The sequence below is a fragment of the Amphiura filiformis genome, chromosome 13, assembly GCF_039555335.1.
Source record: "Amphiura filiformis chromosome 13, Afil_fr2py, whole genome shotgun sequence".
In the NCBI taxonomy this organism is placed as follows: Eukaryota; Metazoa; Echinodermata; class Ophiuroidea; order Amphilepidida; family Amphiuridae; genus Amphiura; species Amphiura filiformis.
Window position 1 is genome coordinate 25,482,023 of NC_092640.1, and position 22,191 is coordinate 25,504,213.

General features: G+C 37.2%; 1 protein-coding gene across 1 annotated transcript; it reads right to left on the reverse strand.

The window, feature by feature from the left end:
- Positions 1–6,157: 6,157 nt before the first annotated feature.
- Positions 6,158–11,081, reverse strand: LOC140167238 (uncharacterized). The gene is made up of 3 exons (XM_072190582.1): positions 10,928–11,081; positions 9,080–9,284; positions 6,158–6,646 (listed from the first exon to the last, which is right to left on the reverse strand). The coding sequence occupies exons 1-3, from the start codon at positions 10,981–10,983 to the stop codon at positions 6,452–6,454; spliced, it is 456 nt and encodes a 151-aa protein (XP_072046683.1). The 5' UTR covers positions 10,984–11,081; the 3' UTR covers positions 6,158–6,451.
- Between the last annotated feature and the right edge of the window lie 11,110 nt (positions 11,082–22,191).

The window sequence follows — 22,191 nt, forward strand, 5'->3', positions numbered from 1 at the left end:
TATGGTTGTTGGAAAAAAGGTGTCCCCGTATCGTCTGGTTTTGTATCTAATCTGGGTGAATTTTTGTTTGTGCCCTCTTGTTGCCCTAGTCTGGTGCTTGATGTGGTATGATGAATCTATATCTACCAGGCCATTTTTGATCTTGTAGAACATGATGTTACGTTGGATTTGACGCCTAGTCTGCAAAGACTTCCATTCCAGTTCTGTGAGAATTCTGGTCATTGTCCCCTCTTCCCTGCTGTATTCCCTCTTGCAAAATCTGGCAGCTTGCTTTTGCACTCTTTCTAATCTGTTGGAGTTTGTTTGAATCTTTGTATCCCATGCAGAGGCGGCGTATTCTAACAATGGCCGCACGAGCGTTGAATAAGCAGTTGTTTTAACGTCTTCTGTACACCCCCATAGGTTGCGTCTCACTAGCCCCAAGACACGTTGCGCTTTCGTACAGGTTTCCAAGATGTGATCTCCCCAGGTCAAAGTGTTGTTGAAGGTAACACCGAGGTATGGATGTGTAGTTACGCTCTCAAGTGTCTGTCCACAGAAGTTGTAGCTGTGTTGTGGGGGGTTTCTCATCCCAATGGTCATGGTAACACATTTCTTTGGGTTAAAAGACATTAACCAGGTGTTCTGCCACTCTTCCAGTGTATGAAGATCTTCTTGAAGGATGGAGGATTTATTACCATTCTTAACCGGAGCATACAACAAACAATCATCTGCAAACAATCGAACTTCCGCAGACAGCTTTGCTGGCAGATCGTTAATGTAGAATAAGAAACCTATTGGCCCAAACACTGTACCCTGGGGTACTCCGGACATCACCTTGGCTGGATCAGATGCCACTCCATCAATGATGACCCGCTGTGTTCTTCCTGTCAAGAAGTCTTTCACCCAGTCAGCTATCTGCCCTGACATCCCATAGAAGCGGAGTTTATGGACAAGTCTTCGGTGTGGTACCCTGTCAAACGCTTTGGTGAAGTCAAGCACCGCTGCATCGACGACATTTCCCTGGTCCAGCTCCTTTGCGATACCATTCACGGTTAAGACAAGCTGCGTCTCAGTGGATCGTCTCTGTCTGAAACCATGCTGATTATTATTCAAGATGGAGTTGATCTCAGCGTGCTTCATCACATGACTGGCGACAATGTGCTCCAAAACTTTGCAGATCACAACCGTCAAAGACACTGGCCTGTAGTTGGAAGCATCAGTTTTCTTCCCTTTTTTAAAAACTGGCGTGACATTTGCTTCTTTCCACATAGTTGGAATTTGCCCGGTGTTAATAGAAGTCTGATAAATGTCCGTGAGAAACGGTGAAATGCTGTCAGCCGTCATTTTCAAAAACCACGGCGGTATCTCATCGGGGCCTTGGGCCTTAGATGCATTCAGATTTTTGAGTTGCTTTACCACCCCATTGTTGTCGATGACCAGAGGCGAGATCTCTTCATAAGGACTTTCTCCAAGATCAGGTAGTTCATCAGAATTTTCCGAGGTAAACACGCTAGCAAACTGGTTGTTCAAGATGTCCGCCTTGGTTCTACTGTCGCTAATAATGACACCATCTTTTTCCAAGTCAGCTACACCCAGATCCTCGCGCCTGAGATTTTTCACGTAGTTCCAGAAAACCTTTGGATTTTCCTTAAGCGCTTCACCCAGTGTGTCCCTAATGTAGTTCATCTTGGAAACTCTAAGACTGTGGTGAACCTCCTTTCTCATGGAGTTATATTTGTCCCAATCTGATTTCCTGCCGGAAGTCTTTGCAATGTTATAAAGTCTCTGTTTTCTTCTGCACTGACGTCTCAGCGTTCTACTAAACCAAGGTAAGTTATAGCGGGTCGATGACTGCTTATGAGGGACATAGTCGTCCATGATCTGAAGGACTTTCTCGTGGAATTTTGTCCACTTTTCTTCCACACCAAAACCAGCCGTTTCACCACTATACTCTGGTAAAAGTCTTGAAGACAGTTCTGTATCTGTTCCCAATCAGCCTTGTCTCTGAGGTAGACCTTCCTTTTAACTTTCCTTTTTCTAGTCGGTGTAATGTTGATGTCCACAATCACAATAAAATGATCCGCAACTCCATCAACCACCGCTGTCTTGAAAATTGATTGATGATTGTTTGTAAATACCAAGTCCAATATGTTTCTCGCTTCATCTTGCACCCGAGTTGGTTCATGCACCATTTGACTCAGTCCATGATCCTCACCCAGCTCGATGAGTTTTCTAGCTGCTATCCTGCTGTAACCACTTTTATTGGTGACAGATAGATTAGACCAATTAATGTTCGGAAGATTAAAGTCCCCGTTGAGCATGACATGGTGAGTAATAAGCTTATCACCCAGTCTGGACAATGCAGCCGAGAGATGATCAACATGATCTCCTTGCGTATCCTCCTGCGTACGATATGCAGTACCAATTATCAAAGATTTCCTGCCTTTCACTTGGATCTCTGTCCAAATCACTTCACAATCACCCGAGTTATCCTGGATTTGGGATGAAATAAGTTCTTTTTTAACTGCTTGTAGCACCCCACCACCATTTGTCACTGTCTTGCGGTCTCTTCTGTACACCACATAGCTGTCTGGAAAGATTTCACTACTGCTAATGTCAGAGTCTAACCATGTTTCTGTGCCACAAATTACATCAGGCTGGTGAAGTTCAATCAAGGCCTCAACATCGGCAGCCTTGGCGCATACACTCCGGAAATTTACTAAAAGAACACGAAGTTTGCCATGACTCCTTTGCTCACTGTAGGTCTAGATGGCTGTCTTCTCTTGGGCAATGATGATGTATTGGTAGAGTCTCTGTTCGGTTTTACATGCATCGTACTTACGGGTGTCTGTTCTTCGACCTCAGAATCCTCGGAGTCGAGCAGAACCGAGTCCGATGATCCCCAGTCGGGCAACCTGGACAAAACCATTGTGTATCGGAATCTTGAAGAACCTGGTAACTGTGCTCATCAACATCCACACAATGTGTGTGGAACCAGTAATCACAGGTGTCACACTGCAATCCTTGGTGGTGATTTAAGACAGGATTTAAACACGCAGCACATGGGGCGCTGCAGCCGCCACAGTACCAAATTGATTTGTCTTTAACAAGTTTCTTATAACAATTGTCACTAACATCAGTACATTTCAGATGAAACCATTCACTGCAATCATTACAATTTAACTTTCTGGCATTTCTGCGCATGACATAGCCACATTTACCACAGGTAACTTGGCAGGTCTGAGACTGAGGCTTAGTAGGCCCTGGGTTTACTTCTATGTCCCCACACAAAATGATGCACACAAAAGATGTTGGTCTAGTGATATACTTCTCTGAGCCTCTGATTTCTTTATGAGTTTTAACCATGTCCAAAGCGAAGTTTTTTAAGTTCAGCAAATGCGATTTCCAAATAGGGCTTCTCCAATACAATGTACACTTGGAGATGTTTTCAGGCAATAAATCTGTATCAACACCCGTCTGAAGTCTGCAGGAGATTGAATAATTGCCCTCTCTAACACAATACAGTTCTGGAATGTTCACCCTCGTTATTTGTTCGAATCCTAGAAACCTTACCGGAATCCACGTGTTGTTGTCTTGAGATTCATCATTTACCCTGTTAACTTGATGGATAGTTGGGAAATACAAAGCCCGTCTTGTTAGGTGAAATGTAGCCAACACAAACACCGTCCGTCTGAAGGTATCCAGCAAAGATTTCCGCTCTGTATACATCCTTTCAGCGGTAGCAAAATTCCACAACCAAGCAAAAATATCCTCAGGCAAAATGGCCGCCGGCAAATGTTCACACAAAGGAAAGTGGGGTATTGCACTAAATCACTAATTTAACACAGCTCGAAACACCAAAAATAACCGAAATTCACACCAAAATGAACACCAAATGTTTAAAAGACGTCACAGCGTCGATAAAAAGCCAAATAGGCGTTAAAAATGTTTAAAATTTAAGATTTTAAAAGTCTTTTGGGAGCAGCATTTTTGTTTCACGTCCATCCACCGCGACAGCGTAATAATTTTGTCTTCAAATTCTCACTTCTCTTTCTATACAGGCCAGCATGTTTATATAGGCTTTTTAGTCTGGCTTTAGCATTTTGTTAGAGCCTGGTCCCATCAGGACCCAAGCGTGTCTCGACACGGAGCGATTGTTTAAACAAACAAACAAACAAACTACTTCTATTTATATTTCATATTAATGACAGCAACCGCACATTAAATTTTTAAATAGGCCTATGAAATGTAATGGAATTAACTTTCTTCTTACACAACGAGCCATTCCAGTTGAAATTCATACACCCCCTATGGAAGACATGTCCTTAATCTTTTACACAGGGAGTGTGTGTTTCAAATGGGATTGCCTGAAGGACTCCGTCTACCATAAGGGTGTATGAATTTCAACTGGAATATGCTATGATCTTAGCAACATGACACTCATAAAAATTAACATTAATATTTGTGACAGAGGATAAATTGCGTTATACCACGCGCAGGTAAAGACCCAACCATGTGATTAAATTTACGATTTTGATTGGTCAAACGGCTGTATGTAGGTTTAATAAGCTGTGCGTAGTAGCTACCTGCACGTTATGACCCTAATGGCTTGCCATAGACGTGGGGGGCTCGAGCAAACTGAATGATAAAAAATATGAAAATGTTATATATCAGATATGTAATTTATAAAAGTTACATAAGTTATAAGTTATATAAGGTGGGTACATTTTATATGACCTTCAGGATAGGCCTGGAATCTCTAGAGAGCCTCCGTGACGGTGATTAATAAAAAAAAATCAACAAAATAATAAAATCATGCCAAGGAAATGCCATGATACACTTCCCTGATAATACCAATACGCACCTCGGGATAACATTATTAAAGTGCAAGTTCAAGTGTAATTTTTGAACAATTGCAATACTTAGACATTTTCGAAAATCGGAGAAATAACCAGTAAGAGTTAAAGAGGGTAAGGGGCTTTGCAATAATTATGAGCCCTGGTGGGAGGGTAAAATTGGGGGGGGGGGGGGGGGGCAAGAAATTTTTGCAGAGCCGAAAAGGGGGGCCAATTTATGGCAACGAGGGGGAGGCAACCGATTTTTGGCACACATTCATGGGGCGCCTTTTAAATAAAACACTCTAAAAGGGCTTAGGAAAACAGCTGAAAACAGTAGGCCTACGGAAACTCTGTGCAAGAGGGGGAGGGCAAAGATTTTTGACAGGGGGGGCAATCGATTTTTGGCGAGCCGTTTTGGAAATTTTACCCCCCCCCCCGGGCTCATAATTATTGCACAGCCACTAATATTGTTTAAAATCCATATCTATACATATATTAGCACACTGCAAAAAACATGTTTAGAAATTCAACACTTTTCTTGCACCACGTTTAACGTTTATAAACATGTTAAATTCCTAAACACAAGGCATCAAATTCCTAAACATGTGTAGATTTTAAGCATGTTTAAAAACATGGTGCAATGCAAAATAGTGTTTAGAAAAGTGTTTAATTTCTAAACACACTTTTTGCTAATAACGTTTCAAAGGTAGGCCTATATGTGAGGCTAAACACACACACACACACACCCCCCACCCACCCAAAAAGTTTCCTGTATAGGCTATAAGCTACATAAGGGGTGGGGCTATCATTTTCTTCGGAAGGGGGCCCAAATATACGGGGTGGGGTCATAGATTTTTTAGACCAAAATAGGGAGGGAGTTATCATTTTTTAACACCAAAAATAGGGGATCATAATTTTTGTGCGTTGCGCTCGCATTCTTTCGTGATCCTAGCATTACACTGCTCCATAGACAATACGTTGTAATTTCGTTCTGGTGCACCAGAACGAAATTCAAATTTCACGATATCTTTGCTAAACGAATTAATCTGCAAGAAATATTTTGTACATAAAAACATTATGTAGCCAGAGGTTTCCAGTGATATAAAAATCTCAACTTTTTTGAGAAAAGTGGGGGGGGTGAGGCTGTGGATCACGAAATGCCCTTTTAACAATTAAAATATGCGTACAATCCTTTTGTTATATTATGCTTTTGGCGCGCATCGCGGGCCTTCTTTACTACGAAAAGAATTGTACGCACTCCGCGCACTTTGTTCCGGCAATGTGTCCTGAGTCTGGAGGGGGGGTCATACAAATTTTCGACCCAAGGTGGGCATTAAAGGTGTGTGACCCGATTGTCAGCATCATCCCCCACTTTACTCCCATCAAAATGCAGATTTGGATATCAGGTGAAAGCTCATATTTTTCTCATTAACATATTGAAGTAAACTCATCTATACATTGTAGTATTCAAATAATATATACAATATAGTTTTTGTTCAGTAGCGTAGCCAACACTTTTTGCAGAGGGTGTACAGGGGGACAAGACTTCTTGGGAGCCTCCCCCTTTTCCCCTTCCCTTCCCCTTGTCTACGCCACTGCTTATGTTCACAAGTTTACGTATAGCACTCAAGTTACTGAAGTGTAAACCACGATGCCATGAAGTAGAAGGCGAATAATAATTTTTGCAAGATTGATCTGCCAAACGTTTGTTGCTCTGAGCTGGAAACTATTTTGTCCGAATCTATGATATTTGTTTCAGATACCATGTTCTTCACTGCCGATACCCTTTTCGGTGAGAGAGGTGTTGGTGTGGGTTGTTCGGATCCCTGTAAAATTTAAAGAGGATTAATGATTAAACAATCAATCAATCGATCGATCGATCGATCGATCAATTGATCAGTATATCAGTCAATCAATTAATCAACTACTCAATCAATCAATCAATCAATCAATCAATCAATGATTAAAGGCTTCAAAGACGATATACAGGGTGCCCCCAAAAAAAAAAGAGGCCCCTCATTGCGCCCTCTTTTTTGCCTATTTCTAAAAAGTTTATCAGATATATTTTATATGTAAAGAAACCTTTACTTGTTAGCTTTAATAAACCAAAACAATTATTTTAATCGGCTCTCAACTTTTGAAGATATGTCCTTTTAAAGACAAGTACCCGTTTTTCACTCTGACCACGGATAGCAAACAGAGTGGTTGGGATGGATCAAGCTGTGGAATTGCATGCAAGATCACCAGACCTGACACCACTTGATTTCTTCATCTGTGGCAAAATCCAAGATCTTTGCAAACGTTTTACTGATATTCGCAAGTAGGCCTATCCGGCATAAAAGGTTACGCAACGCAATTGATGCCATGAGGACTAGGGCTGAAACCTATATTCGTCAAAAAAGCAACCAGGTAGAGGGCAAAGCAGCACAATAAACTCACTTCAAAAGAACCAAAGACAAACTAAACATCCTTTTTCAGGGCTACCTTGTATTCCAAAAAGAGAAATGACCCAGCAAACACAAAAACGTTTTTAAAACGTTTTAAATAAGTTATATTTTGGGTTTTGGTTTAGGTAAAAACGTTTTAATAACATTAAAATGTCGGGTTATATAAAGGTCATGAAATCGTTTAACGTTTTGTATGAAAACACACTACAACAATATTTTTAAAATGTTTTCGAAATGTCATTGTAAACTATTTTTGCAAACATTTTTGGCCAAATATTTTGTCAACACTTAAATAACATTATGTTAAAATATTTGCACCCAGCAAACACAGAAATGTTCTTAAAAGGCTTCTTACAAAACGTTTTAATAACATTTAAATATCGGTTATATAAAGGTCGTGAAAACATTTTAAAAACGTTATTGTAAATATTTTGGGCAACCATTTTTTGAAAAATATTTTTTCAACGCCAAAATAACATTCTGTTTAGAATGATTTGTACCAAGTTTTCAAAAATGTTTTTGGAATGTTATTAAAGCGTTTTTATACCCTTTATATAACCCGACATTTAAATGTTTTCTGTAAAACATTTGTATTTGCTGTGCAGTAAATTACCAACAAATGTTATTTAATGTTATGAAAACGTTTTATACCATAATGTACCCTTTATATAACCCGACATTTAAACGTTTTCTGACAACCTTTTATAACCTTTTGCGAATGATGTCGAAAATGTTTTGTGTTTGCTGGGGACTTGTTGTCAATAAAAAGAAAGCAAGAAACAATACAGTAAGAAAGTAAGAAACACAATAAAACAAAAGGCATAAAATAACCGAGAAAAACACAAGTTATTGCAAATATAGCAAAAGAAGTCCCATCCCACATCAATTTCGCCCAAATTAATGACACTTAACAAAATCCATAACCCATAAGCTCACCCCCTAAAATAAAGTTGTTATTTCATAAAGTTATCATCGAGGAATGTTTTATATTCATGCATGGTATATGCACTTTTCAATCTTTGAAGTAGCCAAACCTCCGTGGACAGAGTAAAAAACGGATATATTTCTTTAAAAGGGCATATCTTCAAAAGTTATGAGCCGATTGAAATAATTGTTTCGGTTTATTAATGCTAACGGGTAAAGGCTTCTTTACATACCAACACATACTTGATCAACTTTTCTGAAAAAGGAGAAAAAGAGGGCGCAATGAGGGGGCCTCTTTTTTTTGGGACACCCTGTACCTTACGGTGAGAGAGGTGTTCGTGTAGGTTGTTTTGGAGGTACATAGGTATCTCCTCAAATACCTATGAGGTACTCAAATAATCAATTCAATCAATCAAAAGATCGAGCAATCGAGAAATTGATCAATACTCTTTAACATATTTCAACATTATTTAAAATATTACGTTAACAATCTAGCTGTGACATTTTAAATTTTACCTCTCACTCCAAACAGAGATTCTCCTTGTGTTGTATTTTCTTCGCATTTAAAAGAATTCACGTGGTTTAAGAATAATAGTGCCAAAATGTTCACGAAAAGTGCGATATGATGCTGAAGCAAGATATTTTTAATGACTTTCGTTTTTTATGCAAAAATCTTTTTGTATAGATTTTTTTTGGCGGGGGAAGCATGGGGGGAAGTGAATTTCAGGGGGTCAACAAATTTCAATTTTTGCCGCAAAAAGTGGAAATGTAATTTTGGCGTTTTTGCCTTAAAAGTGTGTGGGGGGACTGAGGAAATTAAAATATTGGGGATTCCCCCCTGCCCCCCTCCCGTAGTGCCGCCACTGAATACATCTATAAAGTACTTACCATCTTATCCTTGCTGACGTTCTCGTTGATGTTGGAGACGTCTTTTGGAGAAAGCTCTTCAGGCAACGAGTCTCTGTTCTTTTTCTTATGTGATACAGGCTCCACGGGTTGTACCGTTTTGGATTTCTTGTCATGCTTATCACGTTTGTCGGATTTCTTCTTCGTTAACTTTTCTTCCTTTTCGGTTTTCTTATTGAAATGGAACCTAGAAAATAATAAGACCCAATTAAGTATAATTTTTACACATAGGCCTAGTCTTGATTAATAATTATGGAATATTTTATATAGCATTCTGTTTTTTAAACGTTTCAGCGCTCCCAACAACACGACTAGATGACTGATCCCAATCAAACCAACGTCGGCAACAATGAAAATTGAGCTATAGGCCTACATATTACATACATACGTATTTTATTTATTTCCATCATATCAAGTTCAAATTTATTTTATTTTCAAGTTCAAATTTATTTTATCAATCAATATCATACATAGCATAGCATATATAATAATAACATTGAGTACAATAGACATAGTTTAATAAATATAATAACAATTAATAATAAGAGTAAATTGCAATAATATTAACAAAAAGATATATTGATAATAATTTGTGATGGTTAATATAACTTGAATACATAATCTATGTAATATATAATATTACTGTTCATGACGTTAATATACAATATATAATAATATGTTTATATGTGGATATAGGCAATTTACAATTTACAAATCAGATAATTTATCTTATATAATAATTAATATGACTAAAATAATATTGACTGACGAGGACCCTGCTAAACGCATAGCGTGGAGCTGCAGGGACCTCAATAATTAATCAAAATACATGCAAGCAAATTTAACAAAACGGCAAAATAGAATTTAAAATAGATGGCGGAGATGTAACAAAAGCCAAAAGCCTGAATTGAGCGTTACACCACCTTAAAAGAAATAGGCAAAAATTACGGGCAAAAATATGTACAGTGAGCCAAAGAATTAAGGTACCAGTTATGTTCACCCCTGTATATCCTAAATAAAGACAAATATGTCAAAATTAAAACAGACAGTCAATACCTGTACTCTTTAGGTCTGATTTAAGACCATATTTGTTGAAATTGGTTGAGAATTAAAGAAACGGTGATCTAAAACCTAATGAAGAAAAGAAATCAAAAGTTGCGCTAGTTCTCTTGTTCACGAACACTTTGTGTACAGGGCATTTAATGCAGCAAACCGTCTGCAACTTTTAAATTGATATCTTCCTTGGGTTTTGGGATCGCCGCGACTTTATTTCTTGAACAATTTCAACGAATGAGGTCTTAAATTCGAGCTAAAAGATGCCGCTATTGGCTGCTGGTTCCAATTATGACATATCTGTCTTTGTGTAGGATATACAGGAGGTGAACATAACTGGTACCTTAATTTTTTGGCTTACTGTATACTGAGTGATGAAGAACATTATATAATACTAATAACATTCATATCTTGCTACCAAGCTTAGGCCAGTAATTTTAGCCCATATAGTGCAGGGCCTTTTCTTATTAGAGAAAGCAAAAGTACTGAGCAAGAAGAGTATAGTATATAGTAAGTATTATTAACTATAGTGTCTGTGCAATAATTATGAAGTTCCCCAAAACAAATCCAAAAAGGGTACCAAAAATGCTTGCCCCGGCTATAATTAAGTTCAATCATGGTAGGTATTAGGCCTATAGAATACCTACCATGGTTCAATGAACCTGCTTGCGTATCTATCAAACTAAAACTTTGTGTATTAATTTGTTTTCACCAGATGTTGCGTCACATTTTTGTCGTTTTTAAATTTAAAATCCCACTACAAAAACATATACTTACAATTTACTCTTGCCAGATCCCCATGATCCCCGCTTGTTTTCCTCTGAAGACTCCATCGCGTCGCGAACAGTATCAGTAATTATATAAATCTCTAATTCGTTCGTTGATCAAGAAATGAACCAGTTATAACCATTTTCCCTTAACAAATACCAGAGTGTGACATCCAGATTCCAGAGATCATTAATGAAGTTTGGCACGGGGTTTGGCACGACCTGACCTACCTGGGAATTGGTAACAGCACACAGGAAATGATATCATTAATGACTTGGCGATACATGTATAATACTTCTTTTATATCGTTTTTATATAACCCTTTACTATAAGTTCCTTGTCATTTGATGAGTTGAATTCGCGTGACCTGACGATGGATTAAATAGAGAATTTGTTTTACCTCGGTCCCTCAAAAGTATGCGATTCAGTCATGGAAAAACCTTGGACAAACTGTTGTACGGTGTACCATCTCCGCCAATTTCCTTTTTAATTCCCCTTTTTTTTTATTTCCTTTTTTTTAATTCCCCTTTTTTTTTTAATTTCCCTTTTTTTTTTTTTCTTTTTTTAATTTCTTTTTTTATTTCCCCTTTTTTTTAATTTCCCTTTTTCTTTAATTTCCCTTTTTTTTTTAATTTCCACTTTTTTTAATTTCCCTTTTTTTTTTTTTTTCCTTTTTTTTTTTTTTCCCCTTTTTTTTTAATTTCTCTCTTTTTTTTTTTTTTTTTTTTTCCCTCTTTTTTTTTAATTCCCCCTTTTATTTTCTCACAAAGCAGAATCTTGGCCGAGACACATACTCCAAGAATTTGCTCGCACTGTAGTCTTTACGTGTGACAGACCATGGATATAGTATATGGACAGACCCACTGTGTAGAAGTCAGTGGTCAGACCATGTGTGTGTATTATTTACACCACTGATATAGCCTGTGCCGGAGCCTGTGTGCTAGGGCCGTAGACTTATTTCAAGTCACGGGAAAACCATAAGAATACTAGTATATAAATCGCAGTGGTTTTATCCCGGCCCGTGAGAGGGGGGGGGTGTAATTTTCCCAAGGCGTGCCAAAACAATTGCTTGCTTCCCTTCTCGGCCTGCCAAAAAAAATCTTCGCCCCCCCCCCCTCCTTTGCACATGCCAAATGTTTTAAAATTGCCATTAAAATTGCCATGTAAAGGGACGGCATATTCGTACTATTTAATAGAGCTATTTTATGACTATTAGGCATATGTGACTATTTTTGCATTTTTCTCACAAACTAATAAGACACTGGTAAGGAACTGCATTGGCTTCCTGTGTTCCAATGAATTGTTGTTAACTTATGTTGATTGTATATAAATGTAATAATGATAGGCCTATTGCTCCGTCATATTTATCTGAACTTCTTTCAAATTATGTTCCCACTCGTAGGCCTACTCTTCGATCTGGAAACATGCAACTTCTTCAAGAAACAAAATAAGAGCACATGAGTCATTTGAAATTGCAGCTCCACGTCATGGAATGAATTGCCTATATATTTTAGAACTGCTAAAAATGTAACTATGTTTAAAAAGATGTTAAAAACTCATCTTATGTCGGGGTTTGCTCAGGGAAATTTGAAAATGCCACCAAATAGTGAAAAACTGTATAAAATGTCTAACTTTTGTGTTGATTTGTAAAATAAAACAAAGAAAAGTGATTATTTAGCAGTAATCAACCATTAAACAATCAATTCTAGCATTAATTTTAGGCCTACGATCCAAGATTCTGGCCATAGGCCTAGTGCTTTATAGTGGACACGGAAAATCACGGAATCGTCCAATTTGCAAGACGGATTTTAGATTTTGGAACACCATGAACACGGAGAAATTGTGGCTTTAGCTATAGGCCGAATAAAGACTTATACAGTGGAAGGGTCTAAATATTTAATATATTATTAACAATTATTATTCTAATCTAATTCAAATTAGGCCTCTTTTAATATAAGCCTCGTGATCACTCTATTGGATTCGGATTGTTTTACTAGGTTTGGATTTAATTTTTGTCTTCACTATAGGCCAAGATATAAAAAACTAGAGTCAACAGACGCTGAATACAAGCCGCAATTTGACCCCTATAACTTGACCCCTGGGTTACGGATGGGGTCAACTGCTCTTGCACTGTGCTTAGGATGTCATAAGAAATATTCCTGGTGAATTTCAGCTTAATCGGAACTTATACATCGATTTTGATTTTTTGAAAATTTTTGATTGACCTTTTGACCCCTTTAGTGACCTTTGACCTCAATGTAAAAAAACCTTATGTACACCGACAAAATGCATTGTTCCAATTTTAATTAAAAAATTCTAACATGTTCAGTTCTTGAGATAAAAATTCTTGAAGTTATTCAGCTAAAAACAGTAAGTGACCCCTTAATGACCTTTGACCCCCAAAATAAAAATACCATGCATACATCAGGGAACACTAATTCATGTATGTTGGTTATATTATTCTGGTCTGTTTACATTTTGAGATAAAATTTTTTGAACATTTTTGGTTTTTGACCGGAAGTAACCCCTTAATGACCTTTGACCCCAAACCTGTAGGCATCCTAAAGACCCTGGCTAGTAGCAATGCATGTGTGCTAATGGCGACTCTCTGCTATATATTTTGTAAAGACAGTGATTTTTTGAATATTTTTAGCTTTCAGACCGGGAATGACCCCCTTAATGACCTTTGACCTCAATTCTTTTTAGGAAGTTTTAAGCACTGCCACATGTTGATTCATATGCATGAGTCACATGATCATTGCATGAAATTTGTGGAAGGAGTAGCATTTTTGTGAAATCACACTTTTGACCATTATAGCTAGGTCAAAGGTCACAGCAAGGTCAAAGTCAAATGGAAGGTTTGGCCTAGTCCAGTGGTCATTTGGCTCAACTATGGTTGAAATCTGTCGAAGCATAAGAGAGCTAGGGCGAAACGTGGCAAGTCACGCAAAATGTCACGAGTTGCCAGAAGAAGAAGAAGAAGAACTAGATCTGGTTACAGATCTGGACCTAGCCAGGGCCGGAAATGCCAGTCTTAACTTAAAGTTTGACCTTTGACCGGCTATTATGGACATCTCACACCATTAATGGTGCATCACTGTAGCATGTAGGAGCTTTATCCGTCTTCCATAGGCTGAGATACAGCTACCTTTCCGTAATTTTAAATTTTTTTTGCAAATTTGACGTTTTGACCTCCCTAATGACCTTTGACCCCAATATAAAAAAAACCTCATATACACCGGGAAAATGCATTGTTACAGTTTAAATTTAAAAATCTACTATGCTTAGTTATGGAGATAAAAATTCTTGAAGTTATTTAGCTTAAAACCGGAAATGACGTCTAAATGACCTTTGACCAGAAAAATAAAAATACCGTGCATACATCAGGTAACACTAATGCATATATGAAGTTTATATCACTCTGGTCAGGTTCCGTTTTAAGATAATAAAAAATGAACATATTTGATGATTTTTGGTTTTTGACCGGAAGCGACCCCTTAATGACCTTTGACCTCAAAACTGTAGACACCCCAAAGACCCTGGTTGGTAGCAATGCATGTGTGCTAATGACAACACTCTGCTATGTAATTGGTAAAAACAGTGATTTTTTGAATATTTTTAGCTTTCAGACCGGAAATGACCCCTTAATGACCTTTGACCCAAAATCGGAGAATAACTTGTGTGTACCTGTAATAGCCGATGCATATGTGTAAGTGACATCATCGTACTATGTAATTTGTGGCAGAAGAAGCATTTTGAAGATATTTGCTTTTATACCGGAAATGACCCCTTAATGACCTTTTTGACCCCAAATTTGTGAATATCCTATAGACACTGGATATAGCCGGTGCATATGTGCAAGTGACGTCATTATAGGATGTAACATGTAGGAGAAGAAGCATTTTGAAATCTGTTGCCAGAAGAAGAAGCAGAACTAGATCTGGTTACAGATCTGGACCTAGCCGGGGCGGGAAATGCGGGTGTCGCCTTAAAGTTTGACATTTGACCGGCTATTATGGACATCTCACACCATTAATGGTGCATCACTGTAGCATGTAAGGGGTTTAACCGTCTTCCATATGCTGAGATATAGATACTTTTCCGTATTTTTAAACATTTTTTTGCAAATTTGACGTTTTGACCTCCTTAATGACCTTTGACCCCAATATAAAAAAAACCTTATTTACACCAAGAAAATGCATTGTTACAGTTTAAATTAAAAAAATCTACTATGTTTAGTTATGGAGATAAAAATTCTTGAAATTATTTAGCTTAAAACCGGAAATGACGTCTAAATGACCTTTGACCAAAAAAATAAAAATACTGTGCATACATCGGGTAACACTAATGCATATATGAAGTTTATGTCACTCTGGTCTGGTTACGTTTTGAGATATAAAAAAAATGAACATATTTGATGATTTTTGGGTTTTGACCGGAAGCGACCCCTTAATGACCTTTGACCCCAAAACTGTAGACACCCCAAAGACCCTGGTTAGTAGCAATGCATGTGTGCTAATGACAGCACTCTGCTATGTAATTTGTAAAAACAGTGATTTTTTGAATATTTTTAGCTCTCAGACCGGAAATGACCCCTTAATGACCTTTGACCCAAATTCTGTGAATAAATTATAGACACCGACCAAAGTCAAGTCACATGACCTAAGCATGTCACCATCACATGTTATTTGTGGAAGAAGAAGCATTTTAGAGTAAAAATCACATTTTTGCCATAGTGAGCAGGTCAAAGGTCAAATGGAGTTCAATGTCATGTCACATGTGGGGACATGGTCAGTGGTGTTTGTGACCAAGTATGGTCAAAAACTGTCAAAGCATAACAGAGCTAGGGCGAAACGTGGCAAGTCACGCACGTGTTGCCAGAAAGAAAGAAAGAACTAGATCTGGCTACAGATCTGGACCTAGCCGGGGCCGGAAATGCCCGTCTTAAAGTTTGACCTTTGACCGGCTATTATGGACATCTCACACCATTAATGGTGCATCACTGTAGCATGTAGGGGCTTTATCCGTCTTCCATAGGCTGAGATACAGCTACTTTTCCGTAATTTTAAACATTTTTGTGCAAATTTGATGTTTTGACCTTCTTAATGACCTTTGACCCCAATATAAGAAAAACCTCATATACACCGAGAAAATGCATTGTTACAGTTTAAATAAAAAAAATCTACTATGCTTAGTTATGGAGATAAAAATTCTTGAAGTTATTTAGCTTCAAACCGGAAATGACGTCTAAATGACCTTTGACCAAAATAATAAAAATACTGTGCATACATCGAGTAACACTAATGCATATATGAAGTTTATGTCACTCTGGTCTGGTTAGGTTTTGAGATAAAAAAAATGAACATATTTGACGATTTTTGGGTTTTGACCGGAAGTGACCCCTTAATGACCTTTGACCCCAAAACTGTAGACACCCCAAAGACCCTGGTTAGTAGCAATGCATGTGTGCTAATGACAACACTCTGCTATGTATTTTGTAAAAACAGTGATTTTTTGAATATTTTTAGCTTTCAGACCGAAATGACCCCTTAATGACCTTTGACCCAAAATCGGAGAATAACTTTTGTGTACCTGTAATAGCTGATGCATATGTGTAAGTGACATCATCGTACTATGTAATTTGTGGCAGAAGAAGCATTTTGAAGATATTTGGTTTTATACCGGAAATGACCCCTTAATGACCTTTGACCCTAAATTTGTGAACATCTTATAGACACTGGATATAGCCGATGCATATGTGCAAGTGACGTCATTGTAGGATGTAACATGTAAGAGAAGAAGCATTTTGAAATTTGTTGCCAGAAGAAGAAAGAAGAAGAAAGATCCGATAGCATCACAAGACCTAGCCGGTGTCCCGGCTAGGTAAGAAAGATCCGATAGCATCACAAGACCTAGCCGGTGTCCCGGCTAGGTAAAGAAGCAGAAGAAAGATCCGATAGCATCACAAGACCTAGCCGGTGTCCCGGCTAGGTAAGAATTGAGAAGAGACAGAACAAGCCGACATCCGTCGTCGGCTTGTAAATAGAACGCTATGCGAGCGCTATCCATGTTGGACAGCTGTGTTCAAATATAAACTAGATCTGGTTACAGATCTGGACCTAGCCGGGGCCGGAAATGCCAGTCTTAACTTAAAGTTTGACCTTTGACCGGCTATTATGGACATCTCACACCATTAATGGTGCATCACTGTAGCATGTAGGGGCTTTATCCGTCTTCCATAGGCTGAGATACAGCTACTTTTCCCTAACTTTAAACATTCAGTTGCAAATTTGACGTTTTGACCTCCTTAATGACCTTTGACCCCAATATAAAAAAAAAAACTCGTATACACCGAGAAAATGCATTGTTACAGTTTAAATTTTAAAATCTACTATGCTTAGTTATGGAGATAAAATTCTTGAAGTTATTTAGCTTAAAACCGGAAATGACGTCTAAATGACCTTTGACCAAAAAATAAAAATACCGTGCATACATCAGGTATCACTAATACATATATGAAATTTATATCACTCTGGTCTGGTTACGTTTTGAGATATAAAAAAATTAACATATTTGATGATTTTTGGTTTTTGCCCGGTAGAGACCCCTTAATGACCTTTGACCCCAAAACTGTAGACACCCTAAAGACCCTGGTTGGTAGCAATGCATGTGTGCTTATGACAACACTCTGCTATGTAATTTGTAAAGAAAGTGATCTTTTGAATATTTTTAGATTTCAGATCGGAAATGAACCCCTTAATGACCTTTGACCCAAATTCTGTGAATAATTTATAGGCACTGGATATAGCCGATGCATATGTGCAAGTGACGTCATTATATGATGTAACATGTAGGAGAAGAAGCATTTTGAAGATATTTGGTTTTATACCGGAAATGACCCTTAATGACCTTTGACCCCAAATTTGTGAATATCCTATAGACACTGGATATAGCCGATGCATATGTGCAAGTGACGTCATTGTAGGATGTAACATGTAAGAGAAGAAGCATTTTGAAATTTGTTGCCAGAAGAAAGAAGCAGAAGAAGAACTAGATCTGGTTACAGATCTGGACCTAGCCGGGCCGGAAATGCCAGCCTTAACTTAAAGTTTGACCTTTGACCGGCTATTATGGACATCTCGTACCATTAATGGTGCATCACTGTAGCATGTAGGGGCTTTATCCGTTTTCCATAGGCTGAGATACAGCTACTTTTCCGTAATTTTAAACATTTTTTTGCAAATTTGACATTTTGACCTCCTTAATGACCTTTGACCCCAATATAAAAAAACCTCATATACACCGAGAAAATGCATTGTTACAGTTTAAATTAAAAAAATCTACTATGCTTAGTTATGGAGATAAAAATTCTTGAAGTTATTTAGCTTAAACCGGAAATGACGTCTAAATGACCTTTGAACAAAAAAATAAAAAATACCGTGCATACATCAGGTATCACTAATACATATATGAAATTTATGTCACTCTGGTCTGGTTACGTTTTGAGATATAAAAAATGAACATATTTGATGATTTTTGGTTTTTGACCGGAAGCGACCCCTTAATGACATTTGACCCCTAATCTGTAGACACACCAAAGACCCTGGTTGGTAGCAATGCATGTGTGCTAATGACAACACTCTGCTATGTAATTTGTAAAGACAGTGATTTTTTGAATATTTTTAGCTCTCAGACCGGAAATGACCCCCTTAATGACCTTTGACCCAAATTCTGTGAATAATTTATAGGCACTGGATATAGCCGATGCATATGTGAAAGTGACGTCATTATATGATGTAACATGTAGGAGAAGAAGCATTTTGAAGATATTTGGTTTTATACCGGAAATGACCCCTTAATGACCTTTGACCCCAAATTTGTGAATATCCTATAGACACTGGATATAGCCGATGCATATGTGCAAGTGACGTCATTGTAGGATGTAACATGTAAGAGAAGAAGCATTTTGAAATTTGTTGCCAGAAGAAAGAAGCAGAAGAAGAAAGAAGAAAGATCCGATAGCATCACAAGACCTAGCCGGTGTCCCGGCTAGGTAAAGAAGAAAGATCCGATAGCATCACAAGACCTAGCCGGTGTCCCGGCTAGGTAAGTACGGACGAAGCCTTGACTAAGGCTAATGCTCCCCGCGGTATACTAACATGAATCCACTAGCTGCAACATTATACGCACATCAAAAAAAAAAATATCGGGGAAATTAAAAAAAAAAAGGGGAAATTAAAAAAAAAAGGGGAAATTATTTCGCAAAAAAAAATGCATATTCATCAAAAAATTAAACTTTGTCCGATCGGGCCCAAATTTGGTGGGTGGCATCCTTGATACAAGGGGAATATAATGCGCGAAATAAAATCGAGGTCAACCAAGGTCAAAGGTCATTACGGAGGGGTCAAATTTCAAACTTTGTCCGATCGGGCTCAAATTTGGTGGGTGGAATCCTTGATACGAGGGAATATATTCCCGAAATAAAATTGAGGTCAAGCGAGGTCAAAGGTCATTATGGAGGGTCAAATTTCAAACTTTGTCCGATCGGGCTCAAACTTGGTGGGTGGAATCCTTGATATGAGGGGAACACGTAAAACTTAAAATCGAGGTCATCCGAGGTCAAAGGTCATCCAGGAGCTACATCTTAAACTTAATCCCTAAGCTTCCCTGGGTGGGCGCTTTATATTGGGGCATGGGCGCTTATTGGAATGAATACGGTTGTTATCAATTAATTTATTAAATGAAAACGATTAAATAAAGAAATAAATATAAATAAAATAAATCATTAATTGATCAATAAATTAATAGCCTAAATAAAAGAATTCATTGATTGATAAATAAACACATAAATAAGCAAATAATCAATTACCGGTAATTGTTAAATAAATACATAAACAAACAAATAAATCAAGGCAGAGAATTTTATTTCAATTTTATAATTATATACGGCAAAATATTTTCTGAATTTAGTCAAAATTAACACTCTATTGATGGTAAAAATTTTATGAAAATTTTACGTAGGTCCTAGACTATGCCATAGTCGATTTTTGATAAATAAAACATGTTATTAATCATGATGAAAGCATTCAGTTGAACTCGAAATTATACTGATATTTATTACATCAAAACACTAGTAGGCCTATAAAATGGTTATGAAAAAGTTTATATATATAATTATAATAGTGACAGTAAAGGTAAAGTAAAGTATACGTAGGCTTATATTATTGAATGCAACATCATGTCATTATATAAGCACTTCAATAACTGGAAGAAACTTTGGGGGACCTACGTGTAATTATCCTATAAATCGCGAAAATCCAGACCGTGTATGCACGAAAAATGGCAGGTTCTATAAGGTGAACCACATGTATATACCCGGTATCCCGGGCCCGGTATATAGGAGTATTATAGCACGTGCAGCCGGTGCGGCCATACGGCCTAGCGAGTTCAAATCGATAATGCATGTATAATAATTGCCCATTTATCATGTTTATTATTGTCGGATTTCTCAACAATTGAGCGCTATTAATACACATTAATGTTTTTAACAAATAAAATTCCAAAATATGGTACATTTTCTCCCGCATTTTCTGCCTTTGCTTGTCACGTGGTAGGCCTATGTTGAAGTTGCGACCATATGTTCAAATAATTTTCAGAAGCATAACAATATGACAAGTGGCCGACTGGTCTAAGGCGCTAGGCCCACAGAGTATCCAAAGCCCTGCGTCGTGAGTTCGAACCCCGCCTCTGCCAAACTCTATTTTACTTGGGAAATTAAAAAAAAGGTGAAATTCAAAAAAAAGGGAAATTCAAAAAAAAAAAAGGAAATTCAAAAAAAAAGGGGTAATTCAAAAAAAAGGGGAAATTCAAAAAAAAAAAGGAAATTCAAAAGGAAATTCAAAAAAAAAAAAAAAGGAAATTCAAAAAAAAAAGGTGAAATTCAAAAAAAAAGAAATTCAAAAAAAAAAAAGGGGAAATTCAAAAAAAAGGAAATTCAAAAAAAAAAAGGAAATTCAAAAAAAAAAGGAAATTCAAAAAAAAAGGAATTTCAAAAAAAAGGAAATTCAAAAAAAAAGGAAATTCAAAAAAAAAAGGAATTAAAAAAAAGTGAAATTAAAAAAAAAAAAGGGGAAATTAAAAAAAAAGGAAATTAAAAAAAAGGGAAATTGAAAAAGGAAATTGGCGGAGATGGTACACCGTACTGTTGAATACAGCCTTATAGGGGCCAGCCCCAAGACAGATATGTTTTGAATGGACAAATCGTATATAAACTGAGCTCAAAAAGAAACTTATAATTTTTCACAAGGTCATATCTTGAAATCCTGTCCATCAAATTGAACCGAAATTACACACAGGATTACTTCAATACTCTACTCTTAACACATGTCAGTAATCAAGCAGTTATCCAACTGACACAACAGCAAAATGCACTGACATGGAACAGCTTCCTGGACCACATTCACAGCCCAGCCCTGTTTCATGAAAAAAGTGTATGAAAAGCAGAAAGTAGCACCGTTTTATCATCTGTGCAAGGATCTTGTGTGCATTCTCACAGATTTTTGTGCTGTGTGTCAAATGTTGGGCTGTGAAAGTGGAGGAAGTCCAGGAAGCTGTCCCATGACAGTGCATTTTGCTGTTGTGTCAGTTGGACAACTGCTTGGTTACTGACATGTGTTTTGAGTAGAGTATTAAAGTAATCCTGTGTGCAATTTTGGTTCATTTTGATTGACAGTATTTTAAGATATGACCTTGTGATTCACAAGTTGTAAAAAAATATAAGTTTCTTTTTGAGCTCAGTTTATATCAAAAAGTGTTCAGAAGAGTCTGGAGAATCTTTTATGCCATGTTGGCAAATTTGTAACTCGCGAGTTCTATTCCGTTTCCATGTCAACGGGAGTACGCTATTTAAGAATTTTTGACATTTCTTCAAAATTAAACGGAGTGTAGAAACTTCATATTTGGTGTGCCGAACACATGAACAAACTCATCACTTAATTCAACATATTTAATTTAAATATAGGTGAAAATGTCGTTTTTTGTGCAATTTTTACATGGGATATTTTTTAAAAGGAGTCATGGAAAGTGTATCAATTTATGATGCATTTTATTATCATGATTATCTATTAATGATACATGTACATTTTTCTGTGACTATGGGTTTGAACTATGACCTCTTGAAACTCATAAGGGAATGCATGTTTTTAGTGATTTAGGTTTTACCGTCGTTACTAAACCTATCGACCAAATTTTTTTAAATTGACATATTTTGTACA

What these genes read in the sequence shown, in the direction of transcription:
- LOC140167238 (XM_072190582.1), bottom strand. Translation starts at nt 10,983, where the DNA reads ATGGAGTCTTCAGAGGAAAACAAGCGGGGATCATGGGGATCTGGCAAG. An exon ending in GGATCTGGCAAGAGTAAATT is followed by an intron (nt 9,285 to 10,927) that starts GTAAGTATATGT and finishes ATTATTTTCTAG; the next exon opens with GTTCCATTTCAATAAGAAAA. An exon ending in ACGTCAGCAAGGATAAGATG is followed by an intron (nt 6,647 to 9,079) that starts GTAAGTACTTTA and finishes TAAATTTTACAG; the next exon opens with GGATCCGAACAACCCACACC.